General features: G+C 38.4%; 1 protein-coding gene across 5 annotated transcripts in view; it reads right to left on the bottom strand.

Moving 5' to 3' along the window:
- PPP2R5E (protein phosphatase 2 regulatory subunit B'epsilon) overlaps positions 1-22000 on the bottom strand; it is a 112844-nt gene that overhangs the window by 24385 nt on the left and 66459 nt on the right. For 4 of the 5 annotated variants that reach the window (XM_054025633.1, XM_054025637.1, XM_054025635.1 and 1 more), the window contains exons 3-5: positions 20691-20887; positions 3538-3639; positions 1170-1262 (exon numbers count right to left, since the gene is read on the bottom strand). In XM_054025633.1, the coding sequence (XP_053881608.1) occupies positions 1170-1262; positions 3538-3639; positions 20691-20887 (392 nt within the window). Of the gene's footprint in view, positions 1-1169; positions 1263-3537; positions 3640-5293; positions 5484-20690; positions 20888-22000 lie in introns of those variants that run through there. The other variant, XM_054025638.1, reaches the window with a different exon arrangement.

The following is a 22000-nucleotide window of genomic DNA, read 5'->3' as shown; positions in this document are numbered from 1 at the left end:
TAGGCTGTTGATCATGGATGAAAAGTCTCACTCATGAAGATGTGTGGGAAAGAGATCCTGGGAAAGGCAAAATATCTCCTATCACTTCTAGCATGACCCCTATCTACCTCTTGGTCCTCCTAGAGGTTCTCTTTCTGGTTGTATTCAGAGATTCCACACAAGTCCATGGTGGGGGAGAGAAGCACGAAAGACAAATGGACCCACTGTTGAAAGTTGTAGGGAAGAGGCAAAGTAGGGTACTTTCAGGTCGTCTGCCTGGAGAAAGTTTTCTTTGCCTTGCCATATTATGCAAAGCTTTGCTGAGGTGTGGAAGAAAGCTAGTTCCTCAGAAAGCACAGGGAAGCCAACCTGCACAACAGGAAGACAAAGAACTAGGTGCAGAACTCCAGACTGGCTACCATTGGCGGGACTGATGGCCTCCCCAGTTGAGTCATGCTGGCGGCAACCACATCATGAAGATAAAACTTCCATTCTTTGACAATTTAGTTCTTTTCCTCCATTACTGATACTTCCCTTCCTGTGCTTCTAACAGACCTTGAACTTAACATGGTCTTTAGATTTATTTCCACCATAACCACCACATCATCAGTGTTTTCAGTACAGCTCTAGGAAAGAGAGTTTTCTTAATGAACTTTTGCCCTTTCTGCCAGCTCTCAAACCGCTATTGAGCCAGAATGAGAAAATATTTCCATATTTTAAAAGTGATATTTTAACAATTTTAAAGCCAGTCAAATTTCAGGCATAAACAATCTCTATGTAATAGGTTTTTTTATACTCTATAAACACTATTTAGGTTTTTGCACTCTATGGCCAAACCTTTACTTTTAAACTGCCACAATTTCAATTGAGTTATACGACTTGTAAATCAAATTTCTTAAGTGAGTTAACAAAAAAAAAGTGGAGACAAAATTAAATGATGGCTAGACAGTCTCAGTCCAATGCCAGAAGGCACCATTGTGGATCACCTAGTCGGAACTTCTGTGATGGATCGATATTCCTCCCTTTGCTGGTCTGAATCTCTTTTACTGTTACCCACTTACCCGTTATTGTGGAAAGGTGAAAGAATTACACATTCTACTTTCGAATAAACTGGTTTTAGGAATAAAAAAATCATTAATATTAAGTATCAAAAGCATGCTGACAATTTTAAAGAAAATGAGCCTGCTTACCTGTAATACAAATTTCTGATCTATGTACTTTTTGGCAATGCTAGGTTGGAATTCTTGGCTTTCCAAAAATCGTATGAAAAACTCATAAACAAGCTGCAAGAAACAAAATCACAGTTTATTCTATGATTTTATTTTACTTTTATTTGTAAAGTTTCCCAGCTTTTTTCCCTAATGCACTAGAATAGAAAATGCTTATGTTTTGAAAGACCTTATGGATTTTTTTTTTTTAATTTATCAAGGTGTTACTTTAGAGCTAGAATTAATTACATGATCATAATGTGTTTATCTTGCTCATTTGACCCTAAATCAGAGGAATTTCATCTTGATTCCCACTAAGAACAGGCATTATCATCTTGTAATGCTTGTTCATTGGGTTGTACAGCTTTCTGGAGTAATTGGCAAGCACATTTTCACTGTCCTCCGTACTCCTGAAATCATACAAAATAAAGCCATTATGATTTTGAGAGGGTGGTGAAACAGTATGGAAACATTTAATTGTAATTAGAAACTGTTCGCTGTAGCATTCTGCTACAGACTGAAACACTGCAGACTAATGCAGAATGGGATTTAATCAGGAGTCTCCAATTCTCTGAGGAGAATTAGCCCTGGACTAGAGATACTTGCTCTCTCAAAAGTCCATCTCTGCCTATATAATTCAGAAGGGACTGCAACTGACCAGACTCATTCAGATAGTATATAACAAGCATGTAACAAGGCAAAAGGAAGCAAAGTGCAACAGATATTATCTAGCTCTCTTAGGAAAGCAGCTATGATCTGCCGGTAGACAGATGAGTTGTAGACTGCTGTCAATTCTCCCTATCACACCTTTCCTAGGAGACCAACCATTTTAAAGTGTGCTCCCTTCCAGTTTTTGAAAGGATAAATATTGGCGTTGAGGGAAAAAGACAAGCTAAAAATGAATTTAAAAGGAATCTACAGCTTTTCCATGCAAACTCCCCTATAACATGATACTGTGGCTGCTTTGCCTTACTGAGAGTCAATGATTTCTTCTAAACGCTTCTTAAAGGAAACAACAGGGAGGTCGGAGGTAAGGAAAAGTGCAAGAATGCTATATAATTCAATAGTAGGTCAACAGGAAAGCACTTCTATCAACTCCCTGACAAGTAGTGAGGTTAGTTTTACTACGTAAACCATCTATTTTCTAAGAAAATCTATAGCCGCTCCCCTCCCTATCATGCTGACCAATATTGTCTCATTGTTTCCTTGTACTCTGCCATCTGTCTGTATCCATCTGTTGTCTTGACTTATACTTACATTGTAAACTCTTTGTGGCCAGAACTGTCTTTTTGTTCTGTGTCTGTACAGCGCCTAGCATCCCAAGGGATTAAATACACTATAGTATTTTTGTGAGATTTTAAGTACAAAAGGAGAAAGGAGACAGTTTCTAAATTATGGGATGAGACTATTGTGTGACTTATCAAATCTCTCATAGCCAGAGTTAGAGCCCTGCATAAAAGTTTCAAACCAGTTTCTTACTCTAGGTAGAGATCAATCATACCCTTGTACTCAGAGCAACTCCCAGATTCCTCTCTCTCTCTGGTGTTCAGGCTCTGACTTGTTCTAAACTGGAGAGAGGAGAACCCAATTTCCCTGTAGCATAAATGGACATAGCCCCTTTGATATCAATGGAAAGTAGACCTACTTCTGCCAGGGCTAAATTTGGCCCAGAAGCTTCTAAAGCTTCTGACCCTCTCTGTGAAATGAGTTTGTTTTCCTGTACGTTAAAGATATTTGGCACTGGTATTTGAAGGCATACTTATACATCCCACAAGGAGGATGTATAGCAGAGAGAGTATACTCTGCTCGGAATTCTTGAAGGCAAGGCTATATATTGTTAGGAAGGAAAAGGGAAGTAGACTAACATTTATATTCTCCCTCATCATCCTGATTAGCAACAAGGGCTCATGAATGCTTCTTCTGCATAGTAGCAATTTTCTAATGGCCCAGCAGAGCAAAACTGACTAGGATGACATTAGTTTCATTCCACTGCTCCTGCTGAAGCTGCTAAGAAGTACTGTGTACAAGTGCAGCACAGGTGCAAGTCTCCACAATAATTTTTTTTTAATGCAGTGAAGGAGAACAAGAAAATGTGGGCCACTCTCAGTCCTGAGCTGAATTTAAGTCCCTGACTTGATCAGGAAGGCCCTGAAAACATTATAAGGCTCTTCTATCTTCATAGGTACTCCAGCTGTAGTAAAGAGCAGTGTTAGGAAGGTATAACAATGATTTCTATATCTTATGAACCAATTCAAATGTGATTCACAGATTAACAGACGGTGTAGGGAAACATCACACATCAAGCAGTGATACAGATTTGTTCTCAGATTATATTTAATCATTTTAATACCTGTAAATGTGGCCATGATGCCTCAAGGGTGGGTTCATCTTCTTCTGGATCAAATTCATTGCTGTCACTGGGAGGGAGAGTTCTAAATATATTGCAAGATACCTAAAAAGCAAAAGAAAAGAAAATTAAGAGCTGCTTCTGAAATAGTAGTCATTTCCAGACACCAGAACTCTGTATAAACTCTGTTTATGTATACTCTATATATCCACTATGGATGTCAGACTGGCAGCACTTCTTTTGCCTAATTCACATTAGAAATTGTGCAGTACTAAGTAACCTAATGAACTTGTTGCCTGCCACTGTCTCCTCTTCCTTAAAAAACTTTGTCCCTTCTTCACAATGGTGTTCCAAGAGCACCTCACAGGCTGCCATTTCACTGATTGCCTCTGTTTCTCCCTTGAAGAGCCCTTCATCTCCTTACTCCCAGCCCAGCTGAGCAAAATTCAAACAAAGGGCAGTAATCTGAAAGGTCTAGGGCATGGGTATTTAGAATCAATAGGAATGAACTATAAGCAGACGTAAAAATATGAGAGTTTGCATATAACCTTGTTATTTTCCTTCATGCAGAGAGATTACTGGGATGTATCAGGGAGTCTCACCTGCCATAGTTTCTAGTGTCTCTGCACACTTAGTACTAAATTGTATATTTGGCATAAATTGGGGGCAATAAATAATATTTGCTTGTCACTTATCACATATTTTAGTTCATGGAGGTTTTGTTCTACTTAAACCTAATTAGAAGTGCTTTGCTGAGACTGCCTGGCTTACTGAGGCAGCTTTTCTGGGTTAATTACACTACTAAATGTGGTTTATAGCTTTGTACAACAGCTGGGATAAATTACAATCTTTTCCCCATTCTTTGGTGTTCATCCCAGACCTAACTGGGTTGTCAAATAGGTGAAAACAGCAGCATGTTATGTCCTGATCCAGTCTATACATGATTCCCACTGGTCCCCTTTATCCTCTCTGGATAAACTAAGCAGAGGTTTTATTGAAGGTTATGAGATACAAAATGAATCTTTCTTCAACATTCTTGTCTCTGTACCTAGTTTTTTACTCTTGTAATTCAGCAACCTGTGATAAATCAGAAGAAAGTTTCAAAAGTAGATCTGCAAGTTATATTTTCAGCATATTGGTAATTTAACATGCAGAATTACTTTAATGTCAAAAGCATAAAAACAATCAATACGTTAAAGGCAGCATGAAGTACACTTCAGTTCACAAATTATAAGAGGTACTAGTAAAAGATTTAACTACGAAAAAAGAAAAGAAAGTGGAACAAGGAAAAAAGCAGGAAGGCTGAAACAGTGCAAGACAGCGAGGGACACTCGTAAACAGAACAAAGAGAAGAAAAAAGGAGTGTCAGTAACAACTGAGGGAGAAGGATTAATAAAGCAATCAGTGAGTGAAAGTGTGGAACAGAGGAAACCGGTGGGCTTATGACTGGACTTTCTTCTTCTCACCACAAGAGGGTGTGTTTTGCTACAGTAATAGTGAAGCACAGTGACTTTTAATGAAGCTTTTATGGTATACACAAATCTTTGCTTCCAGTCACATGGCATTCAACATTGGTGATTAGTAGCGTGCACCCTGTTATGTGATAGTAGATATTGGATTCAATGTATACTTGCTAACTGGTTACTAGCATTTATCATGAGTCATTCTCCATGTGAGCTTTGGGGATTTTGGGGGGTTTATTTTGGGGGGGACAGAGAGGTTATTGTTTTTTACGTTCAATTTGGTACTGTTCACTTACAAGATCCTCCATGACACAGTTTCCAGTCTCATCTGGATCATAAATCAAATAGATACTCCAGGTAAGCAGAAAGACATGTACTGTAGTCCTGCCCTCTCTCTCTACTGTATCTAACATCAGACACAGTCACACAGCTAGAAAGGGAGCAGATCAGCAGTCAATGGAGGATATAACCAGCGTTGAGAGTTGTTTCTCTGTAACTGTGTACAAGGCAAAGGAAGAAGAAGATAAACCCCTGAGGATCAGTTCAGGATATTAAAAAAAAGGAGAAATTTATTTACTGGTGCCTGGGTGCTGGCCATCTGGGATACTGCAATATTATACTCCAAAGAATTTTTAATTAATACTTAAAGTTGAAAAATCCCAGCCTTCCCATGACCTGGACCAGAATGGGGTGGTGGCATAACAAAAGAAAGAGTCAGCAGCTATAGTTAGTTCTTCTGTAAGTTCATTTGTAAGAAATAAGCAAAATTCTTTGCCAATTTAATCTATATTTTAATTGATCAGATTTATCATCAGACCCAAGAAAGCAAGAGTTAAATAAGAATGATTATTTTAAAAACTTTACAACAATTACAAGTTAGGGTAAGACAAAGGCCTAACTGGAGGTTTTGATAAATGCCTCAAGACAGCAAGCATTAGAGCTCCAATAAGGAACAGAAATCATCAGAAGTTGGTCAGTGTTGCTTCTTATAACTGCCACTTTGAAGCCAGAATTCCTGTGTGTTACCCTTTCCATTGATACACTGACAGGACTCAACAGTTTTATTTCTTTCCGGGCTGATAGCTCACTAGTCCTATTTGAAAGAACACCCCTCAAGTGCATTTTGTCATTTCTCAGTCAGTTCTTTTTAGGGAATGTTAATTCTCTGTATTCAGAGAAAGATTTGCAAACAGAAATAAACTGAGATAGGTTTTAGATTTAATTAGACTCAGGAGACCACATAAACAATCAGAGTAGCTGATCTATTTTCACCCTCTGCTTTGACTAAATGATAAATCACAAAATTTAAAAAAAATCAATTAGAGTGGTCCTTAATTCACGTCATATTTTTAAACCAACTAATAACAAATATGTGATCTAAATACAGTGGTCCAACTAGTGTAACTCCACTGATTTCAATGAATGGGATGTAGTCATCCCATCATTTTAGTCAACATATTAAATTCAAGTTCTATTTTAAACTAAGCTTCAAAACTAAGGGTTCAAAAAAGAATTAGTTAAGTTCATGGAGGACAGGTTCATTAATGGCTATTAGCCAATATCAGGGATGCAATCCCATGCTCTGGGTGTCCCTAAACCTTTAACTCAGTGGTGGGCAATCTGCAGTCCATCAGGGTAAGCTGATTGTGGGTCACGAGACATTTTGCAGATGAGCGGCCCGCCACTTCCTGCAGCTCCCATTGGCCAGGAACAGCGAACTGCAGCCCCTGGGAGCTGTGGGGGGCTGTGTCTGCGGACAGTCTACGTCCACAAAATGTCTCGCGGCCCACAATCAGCTTATCCTGATGGGCCACAGGTTGCCTATCACTGCTCTAACTACTAGAAGCTGGGACTGAATGACAGGGGATGGGTCACTCGATAAATTGCCCTCGTCTGTTCACTCCCTCTGAAGCATCTGGCATCAGCAACAGCTGGAGGATAGGATACTGGGCAAGATGGATGATTTGTCTGACCCAGTATGGCCAGTCTTATATTAAGCTAAAAAAATATACAATGTATTTAGACTTATCAGCTGCCCTTTCTTTGGATAACTATGTCTTTTTTAAAAAACGATTTCTGTACAGACATTGAATCAAACTTTCTCAATTCTGACAACAGCATTTCCTTATTAACATACTATTGTTAAAGACAAAGCAAATTAAATTTCATGGATCATGGGATATTTAATGTCCAACTAATTTTACTTAAATTAAGATCTCATTTTAGTTATACCGAATGATGCTAGGTTTCCAAAGAGCGATCAAGAACTCAAGATACCTGCATTTTTCTTTATTATTCAAAACATGCTCGCACATGTCAAACCTTATATATCGAGTCAAAGCAATTCATTCATCAAAGTTGCATGTCAAGATGGAATCATTTAATTATTATTCATAAATTTATTATAGCAGTGTTATCTAGTATCACTATAGTTATGCCAGTATTTCCATTACAAACCCACATTTGTGGGCAACATACCACATCACTGGGAAAGTACTTATTGATCCACTCTTAACAAAGCATCTGCACAGTTCTAAATATTGTATGCAACACTTGTACTGAAAAATTACAACCTATTCCGAGTACATGGAAGCCATAAACAGGGTTACTGAAAAAAATGGGTGCTCACTGTTTTATTATTCTTTAGTACTTGATGAGATGAGGACAAGCAATGGGCAGAGTTTGAGGGCATAAAACAACTATTTGGGTGCTGAAATCACATTTTTGAAAGAGAATACAAGTAACCTATCTTGCAACTCTAAAAGAGACTGGGCAAGACTGAGTGCACATATCTTCCCACTACCAGTAAATAGCAAGTGTTAACTAGTTAAAAATAATGGTAAAAGTTAAAAGAGAAAGCACTATATTTCAGAATCAAAAGCTAGATAAGAGGGTCTGATCTGTAGGAAATGAAGTAAGTGTAAGTCCTACACATACAGGGCCTGGACCTTTTAAAAAGGAAAACAAATACTGACGCACTTATCTGTGCTGACTGCTGGAGCAAGAAGTGGGAGGAAAAAGGTTTTAGCCACAACTAGTTAAAGGCCAATACTGGCAACCTGAATACTGTAAGCTTATTACAAAAGCAAAATTATTTTTGAATAAGCATATACTGTAAAGTCCAACTAAAGGCTGAGTGCCACATGCATAAAATGCATCCAAATCCACTTGTGCATGCAAGAAAGAGAGTAGGTAAGAGTAAGTTAAAGTAAAGGTACAACCACAACTGAAAAAGATGTGTAGTTTCCTTTAATTTTTCTTGTCCACATTAGGAATGAAGAAGTTGATGTTATAAACAGAGGCAAAATGTAGATGTCTTGGTCAAGAGAACAGACAGACAAGTTATCCTGATGGTGAAGAGTTCCAATTGTCATTAAACTGATGTCCAAAAGTAATCATAAGTTTAAAAAGATAACATGAACTGTTACAGTAGGCACCTCCTTTTTAAAATCAATGCCGGGGGGGCACTGAAGTGCGCCAATCCTTGGAACATACTGTACTTCTTCTAAGTATCACACAAAGGATTGAAATGCAGGCAACTGAAAGAATGAAGACTACTACTGCATGAATCACAACACAGTGTAACAGTTCATTTACAGGTAGCATCAATTCACAGCCTGCTTATTAGTCTGGAGCTGTTGAGATATAGATCTTTGACAATACAGTAGAATGGCTTCAAAGTAGAGCTGCATGGGGAAAAAAAAGGGAAAATCTGTTTCAAAACTTTTTCCAAGATACTTCACCACAATCATTTTCTTTTTTTTTTTTTTTTAAATTCCAACCAACTCTAATTTGAAAAAAAAAAAGGTGGGGGGAGTAAATTTCAAATAAAAAAATTTCCTGATTTTTTTCTAATTTAGAATTGACAAAATATTGACCAGCTCTACCGATCAACCACTGCAATGTAACTGTGAATATATATTAATAGGCAATATGTCGCAAGATTTTACCAAGATATTTGTACCTGAAATTACTTTTTAAATACCAAACAGAACCTGTCTGAAGTTAGGGCTGAATGCCCGCAAAAAAAAACAAACACAAAAAAACCAAAACCTTTTCAAGTTAAGTCTCCCCTACCCCACCAAACTAGAGCATGGCATACAGTGTCTCAAATTCCCCCAAAACTTATTGCTTGTACCTGGCTGTAACTAAAAATGTCAGACTGAGCTCAATTTCAATTTATTTTAATAGTTTGTACTTCTTTTTTTCTGAATTGGGTGCATGCCAAACTTTATCCTGAAATGAAATGGGAGTTTGGACTAAGTAAACCAAACAGATCCTTAAATATATTGTCACTGCAGTAGAAACATATAGGAGTCTAAATTCTCCCATTAGTGATAGGGGAATTTACATCTTCTCTCATCATCCCCTGTTGTAAATGGGAGATAGACCCCCTCAAAATATATAAATATAGCATGTACACAGTAACTTGTGCATACATATTATAAATATCTGAAGCCATTCTGACTGGATAAGCCCATAACTTGATGGGAAAGAGACACAGTACTTAACAGATTGTGAACCTTTTCATGTTTGCACCAGTCCACACAAATAACTACACTTTTCAAACTTTACTATTTTATTTTTTCACTATTACGACTGAGTGATGGAACACCTTGCTATCTGCTGTGCAACTGGCACATGGTAAAGTGACTAAATTTGGAGTTGCATGATCTTGAGAAATTAGGCGATATCACAAGACATATTTCAAACTGCAAATAGCTGAAGGAAAAAAAATACTTCAATTCAACCCAGTACACTTGAAAAAATGAAATAAAAATACTGAAAAAAGGAAGATTCTCGTTACACTTGCATACATATACAAACGATAAGTATTTAAACATTTAAAGAGCTACCATGGACTTCAAAATCATACTTCATTTTTTTAGCTATGATTGTAAGTAGGGCTGTCAATTAATCGCAGTTAACTCAAAAAAATTAATCGTGATTAATTGCACTTATAACAATAGAATACCAACTGAAATGTATTTCATATTTTTGGATGTTTTTCTACAATTTTCAATATTGATTTAAATTACAACACAGAATACAAAGTGCATAGTGCTCACTTTATATTATTTTTTATTACAAATATATGCACTGTAAAAATGATAACCAAAAAAACAGTATTTTTCAATTCACCTCATACAAGTACTGAAGTGCAATCTCTTTATCGTGAAAGTGTAACTTACAAATGCAGATTTTTTTTTGGTTACATAACTGAACTCAAAACCAAAACAGTGTAAAACTTTAGAGTCTATAAGTCCACTCAGCCCTACTTCTTATTCTGCCAATCGCGAAGACAAACAAGTTAGTTTACAGTGACAGGAGATACTGCTGACTGCTTCTTATTTACAATGTCATCTGAAAATGAGAACAGGCGTTCACATAGCACCTGTAGCCGTCACTGCAAGGTATTTACATGCCAGATATGCTAAACATTTGTATGCCCCTTCATGCTTCAGCCACCATTCCAGAGGACATGCTTCCATGCTGATGATGCTCATTAAAAAAATAATGTGTCAATTAAATTAGTGACTGAACTCCTTGGGGGGAGAACTGTTTGCCTCCTGACCTGCTTTACCCGCATTCTGCATATATTTCATGTTATAGCAGTCTTGGATGATGACCCAGCACATGTTAGTTTTAAGAACACTTTCCCAGCAGATTTGACAAAACGCAAAGAAGGTACCAATGCGAGATTTCTAAAAATAGCTACAGCGCTCGACCCAAGGTTTAAGAATCTGAAGTGCCGTCCAAAATCTGAAAGGGACGAGGTGTGGAGCATGCTTTTAGAAGTCTTAAAAGAGCAACACACTGATGCGAAAATTACAGAACCCAAACCACCAAAAAAGAAAATCAACCTTCTACTGGTGGCCTCTGACTCAGATGATGAAAATTAACATACATCAGTACGCACTGCTTTGGAATGTTATCAAGCAGAACCCATCATCAGCATGGAAGCATGTCCTCTGCAATGGTGATTGAAGCATGAAGGAACATATGAATCTTTAGCGCATATGGCATGTAAATATCTTGGAACACCAGCTACAACAGTGCCATGCGAACGCCTGTTCTCACTTTCAGGTGACATTGTAAACAAGAAACAGGCAGTTGAAGTACAGGAAGAAAATGATGCCATGACATCTGACATGGGCCACAACAACTGAGAATACCTTGGTAAAGACTTTGGGGGCGGTTACTATTCCAAAAGGGAGTACTCTACTGAAAATAATCAGATAAATCTGTGGGCGGGTTGAACATCTATGTGAAAGTAGGTGTCCTTCATATCCACAGTTATGAACCACATGCCCTTTTTTAAAGATGGAATTATTGCTGCCAATATGACCATGCAAAATCTGAGTTTGAGAATGAAGCAGTTCAGATAGTGGAGGTCAAGGATTGGTCTCCAACGACCCTTCTTTTTGGGTATTAGGATGTAGATTAAGTAAAACCTTTCCCCTTGGTATTGTGGAGGAACCTGTTCTATTGCTCCTTACTGCAGTAGGAAGTTCAGCTCGTGTGAGAATACTCTCGTAAGAGTGGTCCCTGAAGAGGGATGAGGAGGAGGGGTTTCACGAGAGGTAGGAATGCAAACTCTATCATACAGCCAGAGTGGATTACATTCAGCACCCACTTGTCTGTTATTGCACTCCAGCTGTTGAAAGAGCATGCTGGAAGTCCCCAGAATGGTGTGCTGGGGTTGGAAGGTGTTGGGCGTAATATTTCGCAGCTATCAAGCTCCCATAAAAAAAATATCGTCGAACCAGAGGTGGAGATTGAGATGCTGAGTCTTTTGTGGAGGTGGGGGGTGTGCCAAACTGTCCTACCTGACTCCAGCATAGCTTCATTAACAGGGGAAACTATTCTGTTAGTTCCAGAGGTGTGCAGGATGGCTAAGAGTTTGTGCTAGGAGTCCTGGACCACCTCAAGGAGAATCTGAAGCTCTCCAGCAACTCTGTGGAGAAGGTCCTGGAACCTCCTGAAATCATGGGGATGAGGGGGTGCAAAAGTCACTGTTTCATCTGGGAATGATGATGGCAATCTTGCTGGTTCCGGCAGAACCAGAGCGTAATATTCTTCCTCCTCTGTCGGATTTGAAAGTAGACCTGAGCATCCCCCTTAGAGGGGAGGCAATGGGTGACTCCCTAGCAGATCAGATCAACTAGATACTAAGGCTCCCAACATGGCCAGTAAGAGGGGTCAATAGGCATGGGGTACCATCAGCTGTGAGTTAGATGAGGCAGAGGTTGGTCCTGAACCTGTACAGGTCTTTTGGGTGGTGGAGGATAAGTATGGTAAGGGAAGAGGAATTCAGCTAATGGCTCTGAATCTCCAGAGCAGAAGGCTGATTTCAGCTCCGTTGGAGGGGAGGTGTATTCTGCATACGGGAGCTTAACAGGCTCCATTGCACAGTTGGTTCTCTCTGACAAGATATTATATCCCGGGAAACAGAGGGTCCCAATGGAGGAGAGGATTCTGCATCTGGGAGGGTGAAGACATCTTGTGGGGTGGCAACACATTCAGACCTCCCCAGTGTGAGGGGGACTCTGCTTGTCCAGGTCATCAGAGCTGGTGAGAAGGGTGGTATCCAGAGTTGGCAGTGATCGGGCTTCATTGGTGCAGATGGATCCTGGGGTTTGGAGTCAGGGATGACAGTACTGACAGGACACAGTCTGGAACTGATGTAGTCCAATGCTTGTGGGCGTTCTTGTTGTGCCTCTGGGACTTAGGATGTTTTAAGTCCTCATGGACTGAGCTGGTAGGCTTGCTTACAGTCGAGTCCGACTCCTTTGAACTGAACTTGAAGGAACACTTAGTCTCATTCTTATGAGAGTGCTTCCTAGCTTCCCAACAAGGCCCTGCCATGGGGTCTGTGAGGATGGATTCTACCACATCAGAGTTGCACTTTGCAGCAGGAAGCGCACACCTTGCTGAATCAAGTGAATGTATGGGGGCGGGGTTTCGCCAGCCTGGGTCCGACTGGGCCTCATCGCCTTCTCCATGAGGCGTTTGTGGAGACAAAGCTCCCGCCCTTCTCGAATATAGCTAAGGAACGAGATCAGCATACACTTGCCGCAATGTGAGCTTCCCCAAGGCAGTACAGACATCATTGGTGATCATCACTGACCAAGAAGGACCATGGTCAAGAAGCTCGGAGTTTGAAGCCGAGCGTACTGGGCATAGTCTGGTACCCAAACTGGATGAAGTTAAAGCTGTGGACACTCTAGATTCCAACCTAAACCAAGTGGTGGTGAGAAGAAACTGAAGAGACGATTAGTCTGTACCACCTTTTATCCCCTCGGTCAGAAATACAAGGTGAACCAGGGTGCGCGTGCGGACCAATGGACACTACTTTCAAATTCTCTGGCTCAGGCACACGGTACGCATGTGTAACTCACAGTAAAATACAATAGAGACCATTACTCAAAGAAGCACAAAGTTTTTCTCTAATTTGTTTTTCCAGTTTATTTACTTTGCTCATTTAAAAGCTGTACATAGTCAGTTTCATCATTTCTCCTGTATAATTAGGTAGTCAGTTTCCTGGGCTGAGCAAATGACCCACACAAACAGGAGTCAGGGGGGAAAAAAGCATTCTAAAAATAAGCAAATCTTATTCTAAAACCACAAAAATTGGTAGGAAAACTCAGGGGCAGGTGTAGTAGCTGAAACTACTTATAACCCATTGTCTGAAAACAACTTGATTTCAAGCTGAGGGTGCTTCTTTAACAAGTACTGAGTGATTGGCATCCAACTAATCAGTTTGCTGTCAATTATATTTAAAACAAATAAAATGTGTGAAAGCGTTAGGTTCTGCGTGAACACGATTGTTTTCTTTTCTTGCTTCTACTGCCAATATCACCTGACAATCCTCAAGCAGAAATTTAAAATTACTTCTTCAAATTCATATTTTATAGCTACATCTTCTGTAAATTTCAATATCTCATAAATGCCTTGGGTAACTTTGCAGTTAGTTAAAGCTATCTGGGGACTTCCATTACAAATCCATTATTAGGTTCAGAGGATCCTAACTCTGCAGTACCATTTTATTCCTAAAAAAAAACAAAAAACTTTTAAAAAATGGAGTTCAAGAATACAGGAGTTCTTAGGTGGTTTCAAAACACTCTTTGTGTACTTTTGTAAATTTAGCACTGCAATCTTTCAGGCAATGACTCTGGCACATTGATATTTCTTAACTTGTTGTCACAAACCTTCTAAAATGATGTTAAAATGAATATTTTAGCCAAAATCTGTCACTATCCATTATTGGAAAATTGTAATGTTTTATTTATTTTATTTAAACTTGATATTGTGTAAATCTAATCTGATTTTTTCCCCAAAAAACTACAGAGAAAATACACAAAGCAAGTTATTTTAAAAAAATGTTAATACTAAAGAGGTACAGATTTGCAGTACATCTGCTGATTCAACCAGCCTTTAAACTTGGGAACATTTGAAATTGGATCTGGATTTTGAGGCCAGGGTCCACTACTAATCATAAGCAAAGCTAATGAAAATGAAGAAATTCACAATTACGGTAAGTCTGACTACTAGCACCGTCACCTAAAAAGGATTCCTCAACAACTGCTTTGTTTGCCTTGTACACCAAGGGTTTGGAGATTAGCTTTAACCAGGATTAGCTTTATCTACTAGCTCTCTCACTTGTTACATTCGCTGAACCAGATTCTGATCTCTTTCCGCAAGTATAAACCCATTATGAAGTCAATGGAATCATTCCAGATTTATACCACGGGAACAGAGATCAGCATCTGTCTCTCTGGATGTATTGTTTGGTAAACAATGTTTGGCTTAGTTATTTACAACAGATTTCTGCCTGTCCCTGTGCTGTTCACAAGCCTTTTGGCCAGGACTGTCAGAATAGTCCTGATTTGAGTTTAATTTTGCCTATGCAGGTTAATTTTTTCATTGCACTTAATTTGTAATGATAGAAAAGTTCAGGAAGACACCTAGTGCACTATGGTCAAATTTTGCATTTAAGAGTCAGGTAGTAAAGGAACATTTTGCTCTAAAAGTTGTGTATCACAATTGAGTTTCATTATCCAGTCAATAAAAGGTAGTGTGTTAGTTATCCTGGGTTAAAGCATAAACACTACAGCAAATCTTTTGTGGGGGGTTTATAATTTGCAAAGGGAAGAATGGGCACCTACCACAGAAATTCATTCAAGGTTTTAAATTTAACCAAAAGTCATTTTTCCCATCCATTTGCCTTTTTAAATAGAAACAGTCAGTTTCTCAATCTACATGTTAACCTTTTGAAAGCATAAAAAAGCCCTAACAAGCACACTGTAGGATAATGCACGGATAATACAAACATTCATTTTATTCAACTAACAGTGCTTAATCTAAGAGCAAAATCACCATCATTACTTTATTCTAAGCTTGCAAATTTTGCTCAGACAGTGGTAAATTATTTCAAATTAAGTACCATATTATTTTGTCCATAAAACTGTATCACTGACATTTTCTTTTGCATACACTGTGTTTTAAGTGGTAAGGGCCTTTTTCTTCAGACCAGCTGAATTCTAAAGGATGTAAAATGCTCACTAAATGACACACCAAAAACTGCAGGGGAAATGGGCTTTGTGCAATACACTCCTGAATAAATCCTCCGATTTCCATTAGCACAAGTGCCAGTTATTCTTCTACTGCAAGTGATATTGATAATTCCTATAAGGCCGGTGATAGCCTCATATGTCAGGTGACCACTAATAAGACTTTTTCCCCGCCAATACAAATTCCAAAAGTTAGCACAGCTTCAAAAGTTAAAACAAGCAAAGCAGGTTGGTTAAAAAACAGACTGATAAACGTAATCAGGGGGGAATGGTGTACACAAACGCAAACATGAGAACGAGAACTTAGAGAATACCAGAATACTGGACCACAGCATTAAGTTTTAAATACCATGAACTGCATGAGCTGCAGGCCGCAGATCCATGAGTAAGCTATGCTGAGCATCCCAAATGAGTGCCTATAAAACCTTTATACCATACCACTAACAACATGTATTCTACCAAAAAAAATTAGAAACATTTTCGAGAGTTTTAAAATATTATTAATAGTGGATTTTATATCGCTTTATCTATAAAGCCAGGCTGCCTTAGTATCATAAATCAACTTTTTAGGTTTTATAGGCAGAGAAAAATTACAACTAATGCATTTTAGAAAACTGTATAAATGACCTAAAAAGCTTTTCCATATGGAATATATTTTTAAAGTCAGATGCCTCCAGATAATCAAGACAAGGAGCAAGTGACCAGCACTTTAGCCACTAGTCCTCTAGCTAACGTGACTGCTAGCGTGTCAAACCTTCAGCTCAAAGAGGTGGTTTTTTATCCCCTCCCTGCTCCTCCTTTTTTTAAAAAATCAGTCTTAACATTGATTCCCTTTCCCCCCTCCAGATATGGAATTCCACCCCTCCCCCACAAGATTACACTGGCCCAAAGGCCAAGATGGCCAATATTCTTTCCTGGATGGGTATGTGGCAACCCAAAAGTGCTAGACATCACAATCAAAAGAATACTCCACCAAGTTTTCCAAATAGCATTTATGTTTAGTTTTGGTAGGTCTTAAGATATCATACCTTAACATCAAAATATTATTGTGATGAATGTGCTGCGCAGTCAACACAGAGCAGTGTGATGAATTTACTAAGGGTGAATCTGCTGCTGTTCTCCTGGCTCCTGACTGGATCATGACAGGTCAGCCAGAAAGGGAAGATCAATGGCAGTTGGGAGGATAGCTGGAGACCTGGAGGAACATGCACAAAAGCAGCTGTTCCTTGTGGCTGTTCATGGTCACTGAATGGGTGTACAAAGCGGCCTTCACACAGTTAGGTCTATCTCAGTTTAAGAATAACAGGACTCATGTAGATATTGTAAATAAACAAGTTATACTATACCTGACTTCACAACATCAATTTCTCTCCAGCAACTGAAAGCGACCTGCTGCAAAGTTCCAAAATTGACTACTGCTTAGCCAAGGGGAAACACTGTGTACTAAACATCTATTTTAGGTAATGTTGAGGGATTCTCTCTTCCTCTAAGGCTTGTACAGCTGGACTCATGGTACTATGTGAGTTCAGTTTTTGCTGGCAAAGTGATGAAAAAAACAGTACATGTCTAAGACCGTTTTCCTGTAAAATATGTAGCATATACAAAATACATGCTGGTGTGGTATAGCAAAAAATATTTATTAGCACTCATTTAGGATGACCTGCATAATTCACTCATGGATTCAACACTCATGAGCAACATGACCCCAGCATGTTTTAAAAACCTTTATACTCTATGCCACATCATCATGCATAACACTTATATAGAATACATCTGCAAAGTGTGTGTGCACGTGTGTACTTTATAGCTGGCATAGGTAGCAATACCTGACACTTTCCATTGTAAGATCTTGTTTTCTTTTGCTTATAACTTTGCCAAACTTTAACCATTTGGGCAGAAATTTTCCAAGCCATGCGTCTTCTTTAGGCTGAGGTTTCTTTGAAAATTTCAACAAAAACAATTCTGACACTTCTCAGGAGTATGGGAAAAAATGTTGATTTGCCCATGTTAAAACATTTTTACAACCATTTTATTGAGAAGCTATAGCACCTCCATGCTTTGGAGAAGGGACTTGAAATTTGGCAAAAGGGTTGCCCTGTTGTCAAGGGTGTGAATTTTTGCTGTTCCTGTGAAAATCTGCCCAAATTTGGCCAAATTATGAGTCAGTTTGGCAGCCAGATACCTCAAAGATTGTTTGCACTGAGCATGCAGGGACTAAGCAGGACTTTCACCGCATTTCCTCCTCCCGGCAGCCAAGGACTGCTGTACCACCAGGCACAGGAACCAAGACTGTTACTCCTGTGGTCACAATGTTCCCCTGTTGGCATCCAAGCAGTGAGGAGGAAGAGGAACTAGCTTGACTAGAATGCAGAGAAGTGAGCAGTTAGACCTGGGACAGGGAGTTGAGGGTAAGGAAGAAGACTGAGACTCAGACAAGGATATGCCAGTCGACAGCAGAAAACGAAAACCTAGTACTGCTATCAGTTAGTCCCTGATGTCAAGAGGCAGAAGCCTGCGCTGTGGATATAAAGTTCCCAACTCTCGACTTCCACATGGTTCAACGTGATTAAATTTGTTTTTTCGGGTTTTTCCTTTAAAAATATCACATACAAAAAGCTACATTTAAAAGAATGTTAAAATCAAGTACTCAAAAGATAGGAAATGATAGAATTGTGATTGCCTGTAAAACCTTAATTTGCTCCCCTTGTGTGTATACATTATGATAGCCTTTAATTACATGATGAGAACTGTTTTTTTTTATAGGTACCCCACCCTCCCTTCAGTGCACAGGATGAACCAAGCTCAGGGACTGAATCTGCACAGAAAAGGAAGCTGTGGTCGACAGCAGAGGTTCTCAACCAGGGGTATGCATACCCCTGGGGGGTATGCAGAGGTCTACCAGGCGGTACATCAACTAATCTAGATAATTTGCCTAGTTTTACACCAGGCTACATAAAAAGCACTAGCGCAGTCAGTACAAATAAAAATTTCATACAATGACTTTTATACTGCTTTATATACTACACACTGAAATGTAAGTACAATATTTATATTCCAATCGATTTATTTTATAATTCTGTGGTAAAAATGAGAAAGTACGCACTTTTTCAGTAATAGTGTGCCGTGACACTTTTGTATTTTTATGTCTAATTTTGTAAGCAAGTAGTTTTTCAATGAAGTGAAACTTGGGTTATGTGAGGCAAAACAGACTCCTGAAAGGGGTACAATGATCTGGAAAGGTTGAGAACCACTGGTCTGTAGGACCCCCTTCTTCATTTGTTGTAGAAATTGGAAGGTGTGCAGTAAGTGATGAAGGGAACTGCAAGAAAAGAAAGAATCATTTCATGGTTAAGGCAGTTGAATGCTGCCCCGAAGAACTGGATTCTATTCCTGCCTTTGCCAAAGAATTCCTATGTGATGCTGGGGACGTCACTTAAACCAAACTTTTCACAAGTGATCACTGACTTTCTGAATGCCCAACTTGCACTTGTCTGATTTGTAGAAGTGCTGAGCACTCTCAGCTGCAACCGAAGTCAATGAAAACTTTGCTCTGAGCAAGTAAAAATGATAAAAAAAATGTTAAGTTCTCTGAAAAAAATCAAGCCTTGGGCATCCAAAATTACTGGATACTTTTGACCTTTCTCTCTCTGTCTCAGTTCGTCATTTCTGAAAAGGGAATACCACCCCCTGGCCTCACAGCAATTTTATGAAGATTAATTAATTAATGTTTGTGAAGCACTCTGATACTATAGGGATGAGCACCACAGAAACCCCCAGGAGAAAATTAATAATTCTATATTCAGAGCGGGGTTTGAATAGTATACAGTAAATAAGGAATGGGGCCACACATGGAACAACGAGGATAAAACATGATATTGAATAGCTTCTGTTCACTGAGTAAGCACCATCCTTCCTGTGTACTGAATAAGGCAGGGGTCCTGTGAAAGAAACAGTATGTGATCATATAATTCTAGACTGTAACATAATGCACATGCATAAGGCCAAATTAACATTGCCCATGCAATATATTTTAATAATTACATAAAAAGGTGCATTAACAAAGTGAAGGTAGCAAAAACAAGCACTCAGATGTTAGGAAATGCCAGGATTAAGTTTCCATATGAAACCTTAACATTCTTTTAATGCAGTTTTTTTGTATTTTTCACATATAGGAAATATGCATAACACAAATTACACACACACAAATACATATTCCAATGGTATAAAACATACACTTCTACATAATTCAGACAATCACTAGCGTAGGTATGTATTTGTGTATAATTTGTGTGTAACAAAAAAAATAAGGTAGATGCATACCGCAATGTAAAATTTATTCATAGTTCTCTATAAGTGTGTGGCTGTTACCAGATTCAATGATCACATAATACCAGTATAGAACCAACACCACAAAGTCAATTTCTGAATATCTGTCTTTTGCTTCAGGACGCAATTTAGTAAGAGTTTATAATATCGATCTTAAAGCTTGCAATTAATGTTCTTCACTTCATGCTATCTGGTAGTCGTTCAGTGCTGATGTTGAAGGCACTTGTGTTAGCTGATAATTTATTAATAAGATTACCACTACCATTGAGAACTCCTGGTGACCTCTTAATTGTAGTTGCTATGAATCTACAAAGCAAAGCACTGCAATTTTAATGTTGATCCTATGCATCACTTTTCAATGCTCAGTTACATGGCAAAAGTGACAAAGTTCCTTAGTGATGAGATTTTATTAGATTTAAAGATGGCTTTTATCTTACAAAAAATAAAGACAAACAAACATTCTAAAATTATTCCATTCTGTTTCACTAGGAAAAAAAGCACAATGAGTTTGTGTCTACTTCATATTCTGAATGCTGAAATTTGAACTGCTCTGGGTATACTTTTCTACATATTTGACACTCATGTTTTGATGTCCTAATTTGATTTCACTTAACTGCAAGTGAAAATTTGAGTTTTATTGGTCTTAGAAGTAGTATCCTCTGGTGACGTTTACTAGAAAATACAAACCCAAAGGCCACATTTAGTCCGCTTATTCCAGGGTTCATTTTGGCCCCCAATATGTAACTGGCATTGTATGTGGATCTAAAATGTCCACCGTAAAGAAGAAACTCACCATTCTAACTACTTCGGGGTAAGTCTGCTCTGTCAAACAGCCTCTGCTTATTGTAATGTAGTCCACCAGTTCATTAAGAGTGGAGCGCTTGTATTCTTTCATTTTAAGGTCTGATAGTGTGTCCATGAAGTCAAAAATTACACAGCACTGCTGAAGTTTCTTTAGGAACAGTTCAGGCTGCTCTGAAGATGGAACGTCTATGAAACAAGAAAGGAAATCTTTGTGAGTCTGGCATCTTTTTATATGAAATAGGAATTCTTTTTGAAGAGCAATTTCAAAAGAAAGCAGTGTTCCATACAGTTTTCATAAAACAGTGCTCAACCTAATAATTAAACCCTTTATAGAAATTTCATGCGTATTCAGTAGTTTTGAGATCTTGGATACCGCATGTACCACTATATTTAATTTTTTTGCTTTTAAAAGTAACATTTACCAGATCTCCAAGACTTAGAGGAGAGTACAAACATACCTACATATCAGACCTAACCCTGCAAGCTGCTCAGAAATCAAGTACCACCGACTTCACTGGAATCTGAGATGCTAAGCATCTCACAGGATCAGAGCCACAGTTAGCTCACACTATAAAGAAGGAAGAAAGTTCTAAAACTTGATATTTCTATCTGCTCGATCTGAATTAATCTTTATATTTCAAAAAGTGCTGTACCATACAGCAACACCATCCGAATAAATCTGACTTTCCAAACAAATTTTCACAGTCCCATTAATTTTTATTCCCATGTTGACACTTTCTGTAATAAAATCAATTGTAATTTTGCAGTAGTCAATGAAGCTTTTCTGTTATAGAATCCTGCCAAAGCAACAGAATATGCTATCCTTTACATATAGTTTATATTTGAACACCCTTCTTCCAAAGTAGAAAAATATTCTTGGATGATAAAGTAAGTGCGTATATATTTGCTGCTTTTCTCTGTTTTGCCAGTCTTACTGGATCAATCGCTTAGCAAAACTACATGAAATAAAAATGGACTCAACAGCACTACCATAAATGTGCTCAAACACTTGACAGTTTCTATTTTATTCACAGTGGCAGGTTAGTTACCTTATTAAACATTATTTCAAAAGAATATGTAGTACATTTAGTTTATCTGATTTTCATGTAGACATGGGGCTAATGATAATAGAAAAATTATAGAACAGAACCTCCTTACCTCCCACCCCAATTTTTTTTTTTTTTTTTTTTTAAGAAACTGCAGCTTAGCTCAAGAGGTTTACACAGCACGATGGACTTAGTGATCTTCAAAGAAATGCTACAAATAAAGCATACAAGCTTATTCTATTCAGCTTTCAAC

Source organism: Malaclemys terrapin, chromosome 4, assembly GCF_027887155.1.
Source record: "Malaclemys terrapin pileata isolate rMalTer1 chromosome 4, rMalTer1.hap1, whole genome shotgun sequence".
In the NCBI taxonomy this organism is placed as follows: Eukaryota; Metazoa; Chordata; order Testudines; family Emydidae; genus Malaclemys; species Malaclemys terrapin.
This window is presented reverse-complemented; position numbering and strand designations above follow the sequence as displayed.